This window comes from Oncorhynchus mykiss, chromosome 3 (genome assembly GCF_013265735.2).
Source record: "Oncorhynchus mykiss isolate Arlee chromosome 3, USDA_OmykA_1.1, whole genome shotgun sequence".
Lineage (NCBI taxonomy): Eukaryota > Metazoa > Chordata > Actinopteri > Salmoniformes > Salmonidae > Oncorhynchus > Oncorhynchus mykiss.
Window position 1 is genome coordinate 74075829 of NC_048567.1, and position 16975 is coordinate 74092803.

General features: G+C 44.1%; 1 protein-coding gene across 5 annotated transcripts in view; it reads left to right on the forward strand.

Moving 5' to 3' along the window:
* Positions 1-16975, forward strand: part of LOC110504735 (probable ubiquitin carboxyl-terminal hydrolase FAF-X) — a 72817-nt gene that overhangs the window by 44635 nt on the left and 11207 nt on the right. For all 5 annotated transcript variants that reach the window (XM_036975177.1, XM_036975173.1, XM_036975175.1 and 2 more), the window contains 16 exons: positions 7-173; positions 441-549; positions 6244-6390; positions 6671-6817; positions 7096-7303; positions 7480-7700; positions 7978-8168; positions 8417-8590; positions 10689-10830; positions 12620-12823; positions 13121-13691; positions 14768-14891; positions 15136-15370; positions 15622-15751; positions 16024-16209; positions 16359-16579. In XM_036975177.1, the coding sequence (XP_036831072.1) occupies positions 7-173; positions 441-549; positions 6244-6390; positions 6671-6817; positions 7096-7303; positions 7480-7700; positions 7978-8168; positions 8417-8590; positions 10689-10830; positions 12620-12823; positions 13121-13691; positions 14768-14891; positions 15136-15370; positions 15622-15751; positions 16024-16209; positions 16359-16579 (3177 nt within the window). The remainder of the gene's footprint in view (positions 1-6; positions 174-440; positions 550-6243; positions 6391-6670; positions 6818-7095; positions 7304-7479; positions 7701-7977; positions 8169-8416; positions 8591-10688; positions 10831-12619; positions 12824-13120; positions 13692-14767; positions 14892-15135; positions 15371-15621; positions 15752-16023; positions 16210-16358; positions 16580-16975) is intronic.

The window sequence follows — 16975 nt, forward strand, 5'->3', positions numbered from 1 at the left end:
CTACAGACGAACGTGGTTAAGGAGCCGGACGGGGAGGATGAGCAGGTGTGCTGTGAGGCCCTGGAGGTCATGACCCTGTGTTTTGCCCTGCTGCCCACCGCTCTGGACACACTCAGTAAGGAGAAGGCCTGGCAGACCTTCATCATAGACCTGCTACTGCACTGTCACAGCAAGTATGTTCCCCCCCCTGCTGTCTGTCTGTCTTGACTGTCTGTCGAGCAGATGTTTTAGTGTTGAGCTGGAACAAAAGCCTGCCAATCCTCAAGGATGTTTGCCGCTGGTTTACTACAGTGGTTTTTGTCTTAACTGCTTTGTGTAGTGGACGAGCATGTGGGGCTATCTTTGTCTATGGTAATAATGGTCCTCTCTGATCTGTCCTCAGGTCAGTTTGATGGATTAGTTTGTCTGTGGTTTAATTGTGTTCTCTGATCTATTTCCAGGTCAGTTCGTCAGATGGCCCAGGAGCAGTTCTTCCTTATGGCCACCAGGTGCTGCATGGGCCACCGACCCCTCCTCTTCTTCATCACCCTCCTCTTCACTGTGATGGGGGTACGTAAGCAGCACTTAACTGTGCTGGGGGTACGTAGCCGCACTTCACTTTGCAGGGGGTACGTAGCCGCACCTCTCTCTTCACTGTGCTGGGGGTACGTAGCCGCACCTCTCTCTTACATGAGTGCTTTGAAATGTTCATTATGATCACTGCAATTAGGGCCCTGTTAAAATAGATTGAATGTACCCTTACGGCCTTAATTTGTTGAAGTAACTCCCAAATAATAATAAGAAGAAGAATAGCTTCTATCATAGCTTTCACCTATCAGTGATCACTTCAAATGAAGGGGAGGAAGGAAGTATAAAGGAGGTGTTTAGAAAGCTGTTCCTTGGTTTTCCTGGCTTTTCAACAGCTTTTTGAAGCGCATTGGAAGGCAATTAACTTCTCTGATAGAAAACGGCCTATGTGGCATCGATATTAGTCAAACATTTATTCTAGTGTAAATTTACTACAAGGTGTAGTAAAGTCATTCTCGTCCAAAACTGAATTTTGTAAGTGAGTTCGTCATGACTTGCTTGAAGGTTGGGTTTTGATTTCGTCAATGCTCACTTGCCCGCTAACACGACAGTGAGACAGACCTGCCCAGCAGATCTGACTTTGTTTACATAAGACGGTTCACATTTTTTTACTTGAAAAATACTGCACCAAACACCTTAGCTAGATGTAATATTGTGTAACTAAAACCTCCTTGGCAAAAACATCAATATTTAATTAGATTTCTTGAGTTATCTTAGATTCATTTTTGAGGAAGTAATACCAGCTTTATTCCAATTTTAATATGGTAATGTTTTCAGTGTATTTTATTTATTTTTATTTCACCTTTATTTAACCAGGTAGGCTAGTTGAGAACAAGTTCTCATTTACAACTGCGACCTGGCCAAGATAAAGCATAGCAGTGTGAACAGACAGCAACACAGAGTTACACATGGAGTAAACAAGTCAATTACACAGTAGAAAAGAGGGAGAAAAAGAGTCTATATACGTTGTGTGCAAAAGGCATGAGGAGGTAGGTGAATAATTACAATTTAGCAGATTAACACTGGAGTGATAAATGATCAGATGGTCATGTGCAGGTAGAGATACTGGTGTGCAAAAGAGCAGAGAAGTAAATAAATAAAAACAGTATGGGGATGAGGTAGGTAAATTGGGTGGGCTATTTACCGATGGACTATGTACAGTGTAGATTTAAATTACCAAAAATATAAAGTATGCAGAAAAGATAGGTCTTATCTTTTTTTATAAGGTCATATTTGAGAGTGAACAATCATAGCTAGACAATTCTAAAATCCAAAAGATTATGCATTGAGATATTTTTTTGTCATATCATAACATGGAGTCCCCATTGTTTTTGTAATGATGTTTGAGTCACTCAGATAGCATAAGAACACTTGCAAAATGGGTTGAATTGCAGGAAATTCACTTTAAATCTGCAAATGTTCTCTCAGCCCCATGGCAAAATGTGTATAATTGCAGGAAACTAGCTTTAAAACAGCAGCATTTTGTCTCTGCAGCCAAGAGGGCCTCAAAAAGTCTAGGTCGGTGACCACACCCTTGGCCACGCCTAGAGCTTTTACGGGGATTGTATTACCGCCACACTGACGGTCACGAATCATGACTTCAGTCAAATTCCACATGATCGTTTAGTCACGGTAATTGGTTTTCTCCAAGCTCTGATGCTGCTGATGGTCATTAGTAGCCAACCAAACTTGATAACTGCCTGGTACTCAGAACTCTATTGTCCCTCTAATCACTTTGACGTCAATGCAAATGTAATCAAACGTCTAATCAAACACTTCATGAGAGCTCACGTTGCTCAACATTTCTATAGGCTATGCAATTGCATGAGAAAACAGTGATGGCCTCTACTAAAAATAGGAGAATTCTATCAGCTTTCTGCAGGCTAGGCCTACTGTATTTATTTCTCAACTTTCCTAATATTAAGTACATTGCTTCTCTTTACAACAGTAGCCCACCTGGCTGGCATGAAAATTAACCATGGGAAAGCATCCTCCATAAGGTATTTGAGTGCATAGATTACGTGTATTTTTTTCCCCCTGCCCGTTTTCGAGACAGGTGCATGATAATGGTCCATTCTAAATCGAATCATATGTCACACATATTATTTAGTATATGTACAGACAAGATTACATCAAGAATAGTCTGATGGGTGACAATATTAGCCTATCACTTATAAATGATATATAACTTGTGAATGATGCCCAGCTTGTGTGCAGTAAGGCAAGAAACAGCAAATGCATTATATATTTTTTTACCTTTTCAAATAATAGTCGCACATCTCAGGTAGCCTAGCCCATAGCCCTATATGTTTTGATAAGGTTTGTATCACAACTAAAGTGACCAAATAAATCAATTCTTAAATTGGAGCACATTAATCCGCATTACAACAGGTGTAAAAACCTAACTGGCATACATGCGCAGCATGTGAGTTTCAAGTTTGGGGGAAGATAATTTTCACCATAAAAATGCACCTTAATAATAATTAAAGCATTTCATGGATAATTGCATTTGCGTTCATTTTTGAGAATGGTGTTTTCCCGCTAATGGAACATTTGTGCTTATAGCCTACTGCCGTGTGTGCATTGCTCGGTTTATAATGTGAAGAAATAAACTATTAGGCTATCAACATTTTAAGATAAATGTTCTAATCTGTTGCATCAGCCACATTGCTTAAAGTTTTTTCTGATGTGAATGGTTGTATTCATTTGGGATGTTTGGAATATTTTGTGCACAGAATAGAACAGGTCAACTCTTGTACTTTGGGGGATAGTAGATTGACATGGGCTAGTGCTTTTGCTGTTCGTTAGGCCTACTCATCTTGTTGGCTGACAAAAAGTAAATGTGGACAGTTCTTCCAATGTTTTCAATATGCACCTCGGAGTTGTACAAGGACATGTCGGTCTTCACTTGTAGCCTCTGAGAAAGACCAGATGACCTAAAAAGGGGATGCCGCCGGGAAATTTGAGGCATTATCAAGTGCTCGTCAATTTGTTAATGAGACTACATTTTCTTTAGACCTGTCCATAACAAATAATGGATTCATTGTGAAGGTGTAGGCTATATTACATGGATTTATTAGACTTTTTAAAATGTAGATGTTCCTAAGGTCTGCATCAGTGCCAAGAGATACTAAATGTGTTTTTTTAATTAACCTTAAATTAGCGTGAGACTGGATGTTATTTGCTTGACGATCACTTTCTGACAAAATTTCAGGACCACCACAGCTCTAGCCTCGTCCCCACCACGCCTCATTTTGATCCAGTCAACAACCTGCAAGTTAAAACATGGGTAAAGCACAGCACTAATTAGGTGTCCGCCCACTCTGCCCAGAGTGGTTGAAAACGCGCTTTGGGGATGACATTTTCACTTCCTCATGTTATGAAATACAATTTATCAAGACACGTGATTCTTCGTGTTCTGAAATCGTTCAGTGGGATCATTCTCTTAACAAGTCATTAACCTAACCTAATACATCCGTTAAAACCTGTTAGATCTACCCCCCCCTTTTTTGAAAATTCTGTTAAAAATCGCGCAACTTTTCAGCGTCCTGCTACTCATGCCAGGAATATAGTATATGCATATGATTAGTATGTGTGGATAGAAAACACTCTGAAGTTTATAAAACTGGTTAAATCACGGCTGTGACTATAACAGAGCGTGTGTTTCATTGAAAAACGCAAGAAAAACTGCTCTCTGAAAGCAAAAAATAATTTCCATAAGTCACTTCCACCAGTTGTTAAAGGAGAACAGAATTTAATGGGAATTTGCCTGCACCGTCTACAAATTCCGCACGATGGCGCCATTGTACTAATTTTCAATCGAATTAATTGTTGGAAAATCCATCTGTCTGACCCCAAGTTCTCCAGTCTTCACCCGGATGCAGTTCAAGGAGAGATCAGATTGCATTGTTTTTGAAGTGAGGACCTATTGAAGAGACATCGCCCTGTAATCGTTTTGATAGATTATAAACGTTTACTAATACCTAAAGTTGGATTACAAAAGGATTTCGAAGTGTTTTGTGAAAGTTTATCGTCGACTTTTTTAATTTTAAAAAATTACGCAGCGTTTAAAAACGATGAATTTTTCTGAATGACACGACTTCTATACAAAGCTATTTTGGGTATATATGGACCGATTTAAACGAAAAAAAGACCCAATAGTGATGTTTATGGGGCATATAGGAGTGCCAAGAAAGAAGCTCGTCTAAGGTAATGAATGTTTTATATTTTATTTCTGCGTTTTGGGTAGCGCCGTCTATCGCAAAATCTGTTGTTTACGTGTCGAGCTGGCATTTTGGGGGGTGCATGCTATCAGATAATAGCTTCTGATGCTTTCGCCGAAAAGCATTTTAAAAATCTGACTTGCTGGCTAGGTTCACAACGAGTGTAGCTTTAATTTAATACCCTGCTTGTGAATTTTGATCAAGGTTTGAGTTTTAACGAGTACATTTAGCATTTAGCGTAGCGCATTTGCATTTCCAGGTGCCTACTTGGGACATGTGCGTCTCAAGTAGATTCAAGAATTAAGCACTGAGTTCTGTTGACGGAGGTGCCGCTTTCTTGTTTAAACTTTGGAGGATTTTGCATTTTATGGTCGTCGTATTCCAATTTCTTTCCCCATGGGTTGCAAAATAGTAAAATTAGCAAGACACACGCTGAATTAAATGTAAAAAAGCTTGCAGTACACTCAGTGTTCCGTTGAAATTTCACCGAGATGATAAGCTTGTTTTTGTAAGAAGTCCTCTGTTATTTTTTTCAAACTTCGCTTTAATATGAACAGTGTTTACTAAAATATGAAAATACAAAATGTCACAATGATATCGATCTTATCTTTCTCTATATGTTGTTTTTATGTCTTCCGGATTTAAGAAAGATGACGGGTTCAATAGTAAGCCTGTCAGGTAGCCTTAAGTCTCTCACGGCATCCAGCATCGCTGACTCCATGATATTTTCCAGGTTTTTAACCACCTTTTTTCTCTGGCCTCCATTGATTTTAGTCCTTCCTACAAGGGTAAAAACTCCAATAACTTTTCAACGGGTTGTGATAGTGACATGAGGTATGGACCATTTGGTTTTCCTAAAAGGACTATCTACACAATAAACATTATTTTACCTATTGGTTAAAAGATGGTGTTTTTGGCCTCCCGGGTGGCGCAGTGGTTAAGGGCGCTGTACTACAGCGCCCTTAGCTGTGCCACCAGAGACCCTGGGTTCGCGCCCATGCTCTGTTGCGACCGGGAGGTCCGTGGGGCGACGCACAATTGGCCTAGCGTCGTCCGGGTTAGGGAAGTCTTGGCCGGTATCGCACACCTGTGGCGGGCCGGGCGGAGTGCACGGCCCGCCAAGCAGGTGCACGGTGTTTCCTCCGACACGTTGGTGCGGCTGGCTTCCGGGTTGGATGCGCACTGTGTTAAGAAGCAGTGCGGCTTGGTTGGATGCGCACTGTGTTAAGAAGCAATGCGGCTTGGTTGGGATGTGTATCGAAGGTTGAAAGTCATGCATCCTCCGTCTCTCCCGAGCCCGTACGGGAGTTGTAGCGATGAGACAAGATAGTAGCTACCTAAAACAATTGGATACCACGAAATTGGGGAGAAAAATATGTTTAAAAAAAGATTTATAAAAGATGGTGTTTTTGATTGGACACCCTATACTAATGTTAATTGACTTGTCTTCCAGAGCACAGCTAAAGAGCGGGCCAAGCATGCTGGGGACTACTTCACCCTGCTCAGGCACCTCCTGAACTACGCCTACAACAGCAACATCAACCTGCCCAACGCAGAGGTGTTGCTCAACAACGAGATCGACTGGCTGAAGAAGATCAGGGTACGACTACGTTGTTCAAACCTGACGTTGTGTAATCGTGAATAACCGCCCTGAGCTTTGTGTAGAGGTTAATGGCCGAGATTCTAGGCCTCGGTCAGAGCTTGGCTGTGTTCATTAGGGCACACAGCAGATGTTAATCAAAGGAAAACAAAAGCTAGCGGTTGGTATATGACAAGTCCATGTAGTCCCTCTGTTTGCTTTTGATTGGTGCTTAATGAATAGGACCCTGGTTGTGACGTCTCTGCGTGAATGTGTCTCTGCGTGTGTGTGTTTGTCCCAGGATGAGGTGAAGAGGACAGGGGAGACGGGCGTTGAGGAGACCATCCTGGAGGGACACATCGGAGTTACCAAGGAGTTGCTGGCCTTCCAGACACCAGAGAAGAAGTACTACATTGGCTGTGAGAATGGAGGGGCCAACCTCATCAAGGTAGGCTGGCACATCCATTTTGTATTGAAATGAATCTTTGTACTTATTCAACGACATTAGTGGAGCCTGGAGGCTGAACTTGGCCCTCGACAACCAATATTTGATTTGGCCCGCCAGAGGCTTCCAGCATGATCTTATGTGGTGATAAACAACGCTAAAACAACAAAAAATATTGATCTTCACATCTGAATGTGGCTGTAATAAATGTTGCAAGCCGTAAATGTTACTTTCTTACCCTGTTTTAACTCTGTCCCTATCTCTCTCTCCCTTCCCTTCAGGAGTTGATGGACGACTTCATCTTCCCAGCGTCTAACGTGTACCTGCAGTACATGAAGAGTGGGGAGTTCCCTATGGAGCAGGCCATCCCTGTCTGTAGCAGCCCCGCTTCCATCAACGCAGGCTTCGAGCTGCTGGTGGCTCTGTCAGTGAGCTGTGTCCGGAACCTCAAGCAGATCGTCAACATGCTCACTGACATGTACTACCTAGGTATTCATAGATTCATTGATTTTAATGATTTGTTGCCCTGGACAGTGGAACCAATGGAAGCTCCAAGTGAAGCCTACCTCAAAATATTTGAGACATTTGACCCAGGTCGTTGCCTCCCCTCCCCTGTCAGGTGTGAAGCCCACATATAAATATTATTGTCGCGGTTTGATCAACAGGTTGTGAGGCTCTGACAGAGTGGGAGTATCTCCCTCCGGTGGGGCCGCGGCCCACTAAAGGCTTTGTGGGGCTGAAGAACGCCGGGGCCACCTGCTACATGAACTCAGTCATCCAGCAGCTTTACATGATCCCTCCCATCCGCGACGGAATCCTGGCCATCGAGGGCACCGGCACCGACGTGGACGATGACATGTCCGGCGACGAGAAGCAGGAGAGCGAGGTAACAAGGAACTGGTTTGGTCATAGGATTGACGTTTTAATTGTTTGTTGGTTGATCCGTGTTTCGTCTGCTTCATTTAAAAAACTGCAGTTGATACTGTCAGGCGTTCATAGGTTAATCATAATCTGAAATCAACTCCTTAGCTGAGACACTTTCATGGCACTGGATATGTGGGGTGTTTTCATTTACACACTATGTGTGGTTTGACATTTTTTCCCCCCATTGTGTCCTACTGAACAGGACCCAGCTTAACTCTGTGTCCCTCGGCCTCCTACAGAGTAACGCAGACCCGCGGGATGAGGTGTTTAGCTATAACCACCAGTTTGACGACAAGCCGTCGCTCAGTAAGTCGGAGGACAGGAAGGAGTACAACATTGGGGTGCTGCGCCACCTACAGGTCATCTTTGGTCACCTGGCCTCCTCCAGACTGCAGTACTACGTACCCCGGGGCTTCTGGAAACAGTTCAGGTCAGTGGAGACTGGAGGGGAGCAATTGATTTACCTGGTTTGGGAGGAAAAAGATGGGTCAAATATGTACCACTATGTTAAATACGATCAAATACATGACCTACGCTGGATTTAGTTTGCCCTGTACAATGGAACCAATGGTTTAGTCCCAAAAGTGCTACTCTCCACCTTTCTCTCATCTCCCGTCCCTCTCTCCCACCATCTCTTCTAACCTCACCCACTTAACCTCACCCCCTCCCCTCTTGTAGGTTATGGGGTGAGCCGGTGAACCTGCGAGAGCAGCACGATGCCCTGGAGTTCTTCAACTCCCTAGTGGACAGTCTGGACGAGGCTCTGAAGGCCCTGGGTCACCCGGCCATGCTTAGCAAGGTGCTGGGGGGATCCTTCGCCGACCAGAAGATCTGCCAGGGGTGCCCACATAGGTAACACACAAACCGCGCCTTAGGAAAATATCTGAAATCAATTATAGTCATAATCTTAACCATTAGAGGGGATTATGTGAAACTGACTTGAGATCAGGTATAGGGGCAGCATGGACTAATCCTTATTGTTAGCGAACCTCAGGATAATTGATTTGAAAATGTCAATTTCTGCACAGAGGGAGATTGTTTGTAGTGGTTTAATTAGAGCTGGGCGATATGACATAACATTTGATATCTCGATTTGGGCAATTCACGATTTACAGTTGAAGTCGGAAGTTTACATACACTTAGGTTGGAATCGTTAACTTGTTTTTCAACCACAGCAAATTTCTTGTTAACAAACTATAGTTTTGGCAAGTCGGTTAGGACATCTACTTTGTGCATGACACAAGTCATTTTTCCAACAATTGTTTACAGACAGATTATTTCACTTATAATTCACTGTATCATAATTGCAGTGGGTCAGAAATGTACATTAAGTTGACTGTGCCTCTAAACAGCTTGGAAAATTCCAGAAACTGGTGTCATGGCTTTAGAAGCTTCTGATAGGCTAATTGACATCATTTGAGTCAATTGGAGGTGTACCTGTGGATGTATTTCAAGGCCTACCTTCAAACTCAGTGCCTCTTTGCTTAACAAAAAATTGTAGACCTCCACAAGTCTGGTTCATCCTTGGGAACAATTTCCAAATGCCTGAAGGTACCACGTTCATCTGTACAAACACCATGAGACCACGCAGCCGTCATACCACTCAGGAAGGAGACGCGCTCTGTGTCTTAGAGATGAACGTATTTTGGTGCGAAAAGTGCAAATCAATCCCAGAACAACAGCAAAGGACCTAGTGAAGATGGTGCAATAATATTTTTGGGGGTGCAATAATCGCTGATCTGGCTCTCAAGTCTATGATATTGCACTTTTTTGTTACAAATTTATCTAGAACCATGCATAATGCACGTTCACTTATAACAACTAGCTTCTTGTAGCAGGTATTAGGCTATAGAAAATGAACACCGGTCTCATCAACAATCTCTCAAGCCCTCGTGCTAGTGATTAGCCAGCTAATCTTTAAGTTTAGCCAACTTGGCTCTATTTGCAAGATGACAAGGTTGAACAGTTGAGTTGTTATGAACACGCCCTTCTGTCTGTCTCCAACTGTTTGAAAAGCATGTTAGCCTGTCCACTTGGTTCAGATGTTTAAATCAAGTGGCCTACCTTGTTTCTCAGAATGAGAACGAGTTGCCAATTCCTTATGTAATTGTGTTTTATACTTATTGCACATTCATAAAACACAAACTAGACAGTCTGTCTAAAATGCTGCTAGCGACAAACTGAACATTCATTTTCCAGATTCAATGTTCATTTATACTCTCGTTTAAGTAGTGTCTACTCTGCGCGCATTTTGAGTAGTTGAGACATAACCTTGTCTAGCAATACCCTTTTTAACTTCCCCTTACTACAGTAAAATAATGTCTCAATGTGTTTTGGTGTCAATATCACCGATTCTGTAGGACCAAACCTCAAATGCAAATAGCGAGTTGAAACCGTTGTCAGAACTCTGTTGGCGTGAGAGGCAGGGGGAGGGGCTTGGTGTGTGTGTGTAGAACATAGAAAAAGAGGCGAACTGAAATTTGCCCAAAAACAAGCCTATGCGTTTCTATGGGTTTATTTTGGACCTAAGCTTGTCGACCTGCCTTCACGCCTTTGGGACAACAACTCCCAGTGTTAGGGCGGAGACATCCTGTCATTTATACAGATCTCTGGTGTAAATGGGAAGGTGCAGACAGCACAGAGGAACGAAGGAGACGAGACCAAAAATACAACATGAGAACAAGCGGACATAAAACGCTCATAAAAATTCAAAATAACAACCTTGATTATTGCGATACAGGCATTTGGAATATCGCGCAAAAACATATATTAGAATTAATCAAATTAATTTGATATGTCGCCCAGCCCTAGGTTTAATGAGGCTGCTACAGTGTTGGTGATAACTTATGTGGATACTGTGTGTCTGTGTGTGCGTGTGTCTGTGCGTGCGCGTGTCTGTGCGTGCGCGTGTCTGTGCGCGCGCGTGTCTGTGCATGTGTGCGTGCTCCAGATATGAGTGTGAGGAGTCGTTCACCACTCTGAATGTAGACATCAGGAACCACCAGAACCTGTTGGACTCTATGGAGCAGTATGTTAAAGGAGACCTGCTGGAGGGAGCCAACGCATACCACTGTGAGAAGTGCAACAAGAAGGTGAGACAACTGACTTTGGCCTGATTAGTCAGCGACGTGAATACTGATATCTGTCTGAGCCGGAGAGACCTAACTGGGGTAGTCCTGCTCTGAAGCACACAGCTGTTTGGTTGTTTAACTGTGGTAGGTCTACTGTGTAGTCTATTTCTGAACCACTCCAAATAATATATTCTAGTCACATCTTTTTCCAACCAGCTACAGTGCATTCGGAAAGTATTCAGACCCCTTGACTTTTCCACATTTGGTTACGTTACAGCCTTATTCTAAAATGGATTAAATAGTTTTTGTTCCTGTTATCAATCTAAACACTGCCCCATAATGACAAAGTGGAAAAACTGTTTTTTAGAAAGTTTTGTAAATGTATTAAAAATAAAAGAAACTGATCACATTTACGTAAGTATTCAGACTCTTTACTCAGCACTGTTGAGGCACCTTTGGCAGTGATTATATTCTCATGTCTTCTTGGGTATGACACTACAAGCTTGGCACACCTGTATTTGGAGAGTTTCTCACATTCTTCTCTGCAGATCCTCTCAAGCTCTGTCAGGCTGGATGGGGAGTGTCGCTGTACAGCTATTTTCAGGTCTCTAGAGATGTTCAATTCCATGCTCTGGCTTGGCCATTCAAGGACGTTCATAGTCTTGTCCCGAAGCCACTCCTGTGTTGTCTTGGCCCCAGTCTGAGGTCCTGAGAATTTGGAGCAGGTTTTCATCAAGTATCTCTCTGTACTTTGCTCTGTTCAGTTCATGGTCTCCCAGTCCCTGCCGCTGAAAAATATCCCCACAGCATAATGCTTCCACCAACATGCTTCACCGTAGGGATGGTGCCAGGTTACCTCCAGACGTGACGTTTGGCATTAAGGCCAACGAGTTCAGTCTTGGTTTCATCAGACCAGAGATTCTTGTTTCTCATTGTCTGAAAGTCCTTTAGGTGCCTTTTGGCAAACGCCAAGAGAGGCTGTCATGTGCCTTTTACTGAGGAATGGCTTCTGTCTGGCCATTCTACCATAAGGCCTGATTGGTGGAGTGCTGCATAGATGGGAGAACCTTCCAGAAGGACAACCATCTCCACAGAGGAACTCTGGAGCTCTCAGTGACCATCATTGCTCAGTTTGGCTGGGCGGCTAGCTCTAGGAATAGTCTTGGTGCTTCCAAACTTCTTTCATTTAAGAATGATGGAGGCCACTGTGTTCTTGGGGACCTTCAATGCTGCAGACATGTTTTGGTACCCTTCTCCACATCTGTCTCTCGACACAATCCTTCGACCTCATGGTTTGGTTTTTGCTCTGACCTGCCCTGTCAACTGTGGGACCGTTATATAGACAGGTGTGTGCCTTTCCAAATCATGTCCAATCAATTGAATTTACTAAAAGGTGGACTCCAATCACATTGTAGAATCATCTCAAGGATGATCAATGGAAACAGGATGCATTTGAGCTCTTTGTGGAGTCTTCTGACAAAGGGTTTGAATACTTATGTAATTTAAGGTATTTCTGTTTTTTATTTTCAATACATTTGCAGACATTTTCTCAAAAAAATTGCTTTGTCATTATGGGGTGTTGTGTGTAGATTGAGTAAAAAAAATGTAAAAAAATGTAATCAATTTTAGAATAAGGCCGTAACGTAACAAAATGTGGGAAAAGGTCAAGGGGCCTGAATACTTTCCGAATGCACTGTACTTTCCTGTAGGATTTCATGGGTAGTAGCAGGAATGTGTTGGTCCTCTTCCCCCCTATAGGTAGAAGACTAGTAGCAGTAACAGGTTGGTCCTCTTCCCTTCCTCCCTCCAGGTGGACACAGTGAAGCGTCTGCTGATCAAGAAGCTTCCCCCAGTGCTGGCCATCCAGCTGAAGAGGTTTGACTACGACTGGGAGAGGGAGTGTGCCATCAAGTTCAACGACTACTTTGAGTTCCCCAGGGAGCTGGACATGGAGCCCTACACTGTAGCCGGGGTGGCCAAGCTGGAGGGGGACGACGTCAACCCAGAGAACCAGGTTAAGGATGGCATGATGTTCACACAGATTATTACATTATTGGGTGTAAAAATGAATACTGGGGGTGTAAAAATTGAATACATTTTCATGTGTTCATAATGACGTAGTGGTCGATCTCATTTCAAATATCTGAAATATTTGATGTAATTCAGATGGGACCACATTTAAACTGTCCCTTTTTTAAATGAACCAATTGTGGTTCACTGGAACATCAATTATTGCGATAAATACAGATATGGCAATACACTGAATTATTTCTTTACTAAACTGATCATCCGTATGGTGTCCTGCCACCAGGTGATCCAGCAGAACGAGCCCTCTGATCCAGAGCCCCCGGGCAGCTCCAAGTACCGCCTGGTGGGGGTGCTGGTCCACTCAGGCCAGGCCAGCGGCGGACACTACTACTCCTACATCACGCAGAGGAACGTGGGCGTGGCCGACGGCGAGCGGAACCGCTGGTATAAGTTTGACGACGGCGACGTGACTGAGTGCAAGATGGACGACGAGGAGGAGATGAAGAACCAGTGCTTCGGAGGGGAGTACATGGGAGAGGTGTTTGACCACATGATGAAGAGGATGTCCTACCGGCGCCAGAAACGCTGGTGGAATGCCTACATCCTCTTCTACGAACGCATGGACTCATTGGACAAGGACAGTGAGCTGGTCAAGTACATCCAGGAGCTGACCATCTCGTCCTCGTCCAACAACAAGCCGTCGCACCAGGTCAAGATGCCCAACGTGATCGAGTGCAGCGTGCGCAAGCAGAACGTGCAGTTCATGCACAACCGTATGCAATACAGCCTGGAGTATTTCCAGTTTGTTAAGAAACTTCTGACCTGTAACAGTGTCTATTTAAACCCTCCGCCAGGTACGTGGAACACACACACACACACACTGGTTTCAATATACCTTCTAGAGCTCTATTTAAGGCAGGTGCTGTTGGTGCTACACTGAGGTTCCGTTTGTCTCCTTTGTTCCCTCTTGTTTTGGCCCTTGCTGGTCATGGCTCTACGTGGACATTTTTCCACTGTAGAGCCATTCTGTTGTGTACAACCCAAGAAGAGAGATTGCTTTCACAGTGATCTGCTTTTGTAATTTGTGCACTGTGAAAGGCCCAGCCTCACTCCTTAGTATAGCTAACTCTCAGCCATTACAGTAGCCCCAGTAGTGCCATAAAAATACCTTTTATCACTGTAATAACGATAGAAGACTTTTGCCATGTTTTAATAGCTGATATTTTAATTCCTTTCAATATTTAATCAAATAAATATATACCTTTTTAATCTTACCACTGGTAACATGCATACAGATTCACCACTCTCTTGGAGAGTTGCATAAAGAGGGAGAGTATAGGATGGCTGTGGCAATATCCTCTGACTTACGAAGTTAATATGAGCCAATGCATTATTAATGCAACCAGCCAGCCAGGCCAGGGTATACGTCTATCTATCCATCTGGCTGGCTGGCTGGCAAATTAACTAACTACTGCAGGGTTAGCCATCAGTGTAAAAGCACTTGGTTGGGATGAAATGCTGCAGCTCATCAATTATGTATGTATGTGGTGCTGGTTTCTTTTTGGTGTCTTGTGTGCGAACGGGCAACTCTTATCGTTAATGTCTCCAATGTCAGCCTGTTATTAAGGCGTAAGCAGCAGATGTGGTCATAGGGCTCTATTTAAACAGTGACATTTTAGGATTCTGCTCCAGTGAGTGACTCGCACATTAACTCTGAAATTGAAATAACTCCCTGTGTGAAGATCAAGAATAGGCTAGTCTCTGGCGCTCCAGGTTTCTTCATAATCATTTGCATCCACTGAGGAAACCTTCATTTTCGTTAAGAAAAATGTATGACCAATGTTTTTATTGAAACGTTAGAGTAGGGAAGTCTGACGTTAAGTTGTGACTGAAGTCTGAACCGATGTTTTATGTTGTGTGGTTGTATCAGGACAAGACCATCTACTGCCCGATGCAGAAGAGATGGCTATGATAAGTGTTCAGCTGGCTGCTAGGTTCCTCTTCAGCACTGGTTTCCACACCAAGAAAGTAGTGAGGGGGGCCGCCAGTGACTGGTGAGTTCTGTCGATCTGTCTGACCTTTCAACCTTGACCTGTGTTCATATATGGAGTGGAGTGAATCATCTTTCTGTTTTCTTATTCTCTTTGTTTTCCTTTTCTCTCACAACTGTCTGCATCTATCCCCGTCTCTACAGTCTCTCTTTCTCTCCACTCTACCTTGCGTCATTCTCTCTCCATCTAAATCTCTCACCCCTGTCCTTAAACCACGGTGTATATCTGTTTCTTTCTCCATCTCCAGGTATGATGCGCTGTGTGTCCTGCTGAGACACAGTAAGAATGTACGCTACTGGTTTGCACACAACATCCTGTTTGCCTATGCCAACCGCTTCTCCGAGTACCTGCTGGAGTGCCCCAGCGCTGAGGTCCGGGGCGCGTTCGCCAAACTCATCGTCTTCATCGCACACTTCTCCCTTCAAGACGGACCCTGCCCCGCGCCCACAGCATCCCCTGCCGGCGCCTCCACCCAATCACAGGTGAATGACTGTTTCTCCTGGGCCTAAAAAACAAAATGGTGAATGACTGGTTCTCCTGGTCCTAAAACAGAAACTGCCTATCAGTGAGGTGTTTAGTACTTCCTGGAATTGTCAAAAAACGATTGTCTTATTTTCGGCTTCAGTTTTCAAGTGTTTCCCCCGTTTCATGTATACTGAGAATGACCCATACAAAGCACTCTTACTCTGGTCTTGTAGAGTATGTGTTAAACTTCTCTGTCTGTCTGGGTCAGGCGTGTGATAACCTGCGTCTCAGTGACCATCTGTTGAGGGCTGTGTTGAACCTCCTCAGGAGAGAGGTGTCAGAGCATGGCCGACACCTGCAGCAGTACTTCAACCTCTTCGTCATGTATGCCAACCTAGGTAAGGAAAACATTCCTGTCATGCACACCTACTCTGACAACTCCTTAATTAATGGGTAGAGAGTGTATGGCTCACTGGCTATTCCTTCCACTTTAGTGGGCAGCAATGGACAGACACATTTCTCTTCATGCCTCACTTTCTCCTCCCTCCCTCCCCTCCCTCCCTCCCTCCCTCCCTCCCTCCCTCCCTCCCTCCCTCCCTCCCTCCCTCCCTCCCTCCCTCCCTCCCTCCCTCCCTCTTGCTCTCCTGCCCTCTCTCCTTCCCTTCTCCAGGGCTGGCAGAGAAGACTCAGTTGTTGAAGCTGAGTGTCCCAGCTACCTTCATGCTGGTGGCTCTAGACGAGGGACCCGGTCCTCCCATCAAGTACCAGTATGCAGAGCTGGGGAAACTCTACACCGTGGTCTCCCAGCTGGTGCGCTGCTGTGATGTGGCCGCACGCATGCAGTCATCCATCAATGGTGAGTTCACACAGATGTCAGAGGTGGTGACCTCTGTCCGTTAACCCTGAGAACCAAAGACAAACCATTATCAGCTGGGTTGTATTCTTTGTATGCAATTGAGAAAAGGCCTTCATCTCTTTCTCTCGGTCTCTCTCTCTCTCTCCCAGGTAACCCCCCTCTCCCTAACCCGTACGGCGATGCCAACCAGACCACCCCGGTGATGCCTGTGCAGCAGCTGGTGGGAGAGATCCTTTTTGTTAGGACCAGCTACGTGAAGAAGATCATCGAGGACTGCAGCAACTCAGAGGAGACAGTCAAGCTGCTGCGTTTCAGCTGCTGGGAAAACCCCCAGTTCTCCTCTACTGTGCTATCAGAGCTGCTCTGGCAGGTAAGGGTTAAAACTGCTGAATCACACACACATGCTCACACACAAACACTCCATTATTTGCTCACACACACATAATATGCACATACATTTATACTGACTCTATATAGACACTCATCACATACACTGCTGCTACACTGTTTATCATGTCCTGATGCCTAGTCACCATACATATCTACCTCTATCGATCCAGTATCCCTACACGTTGTCAATATGGTACTGGAACTGACTGACCCTGTATATACACTGAACAAAAATATAAACGCAACATGTAAAGTGTTGGTCCCATGTTTCATGAGCTGAAATAAAAAAGATCCCAGAAATGTTCCATATGCACAAAAAGCTTATTTCTCTCTGTTGTGCATATTTGTTTACATCCCTGTTAGTGAGCATTTATCT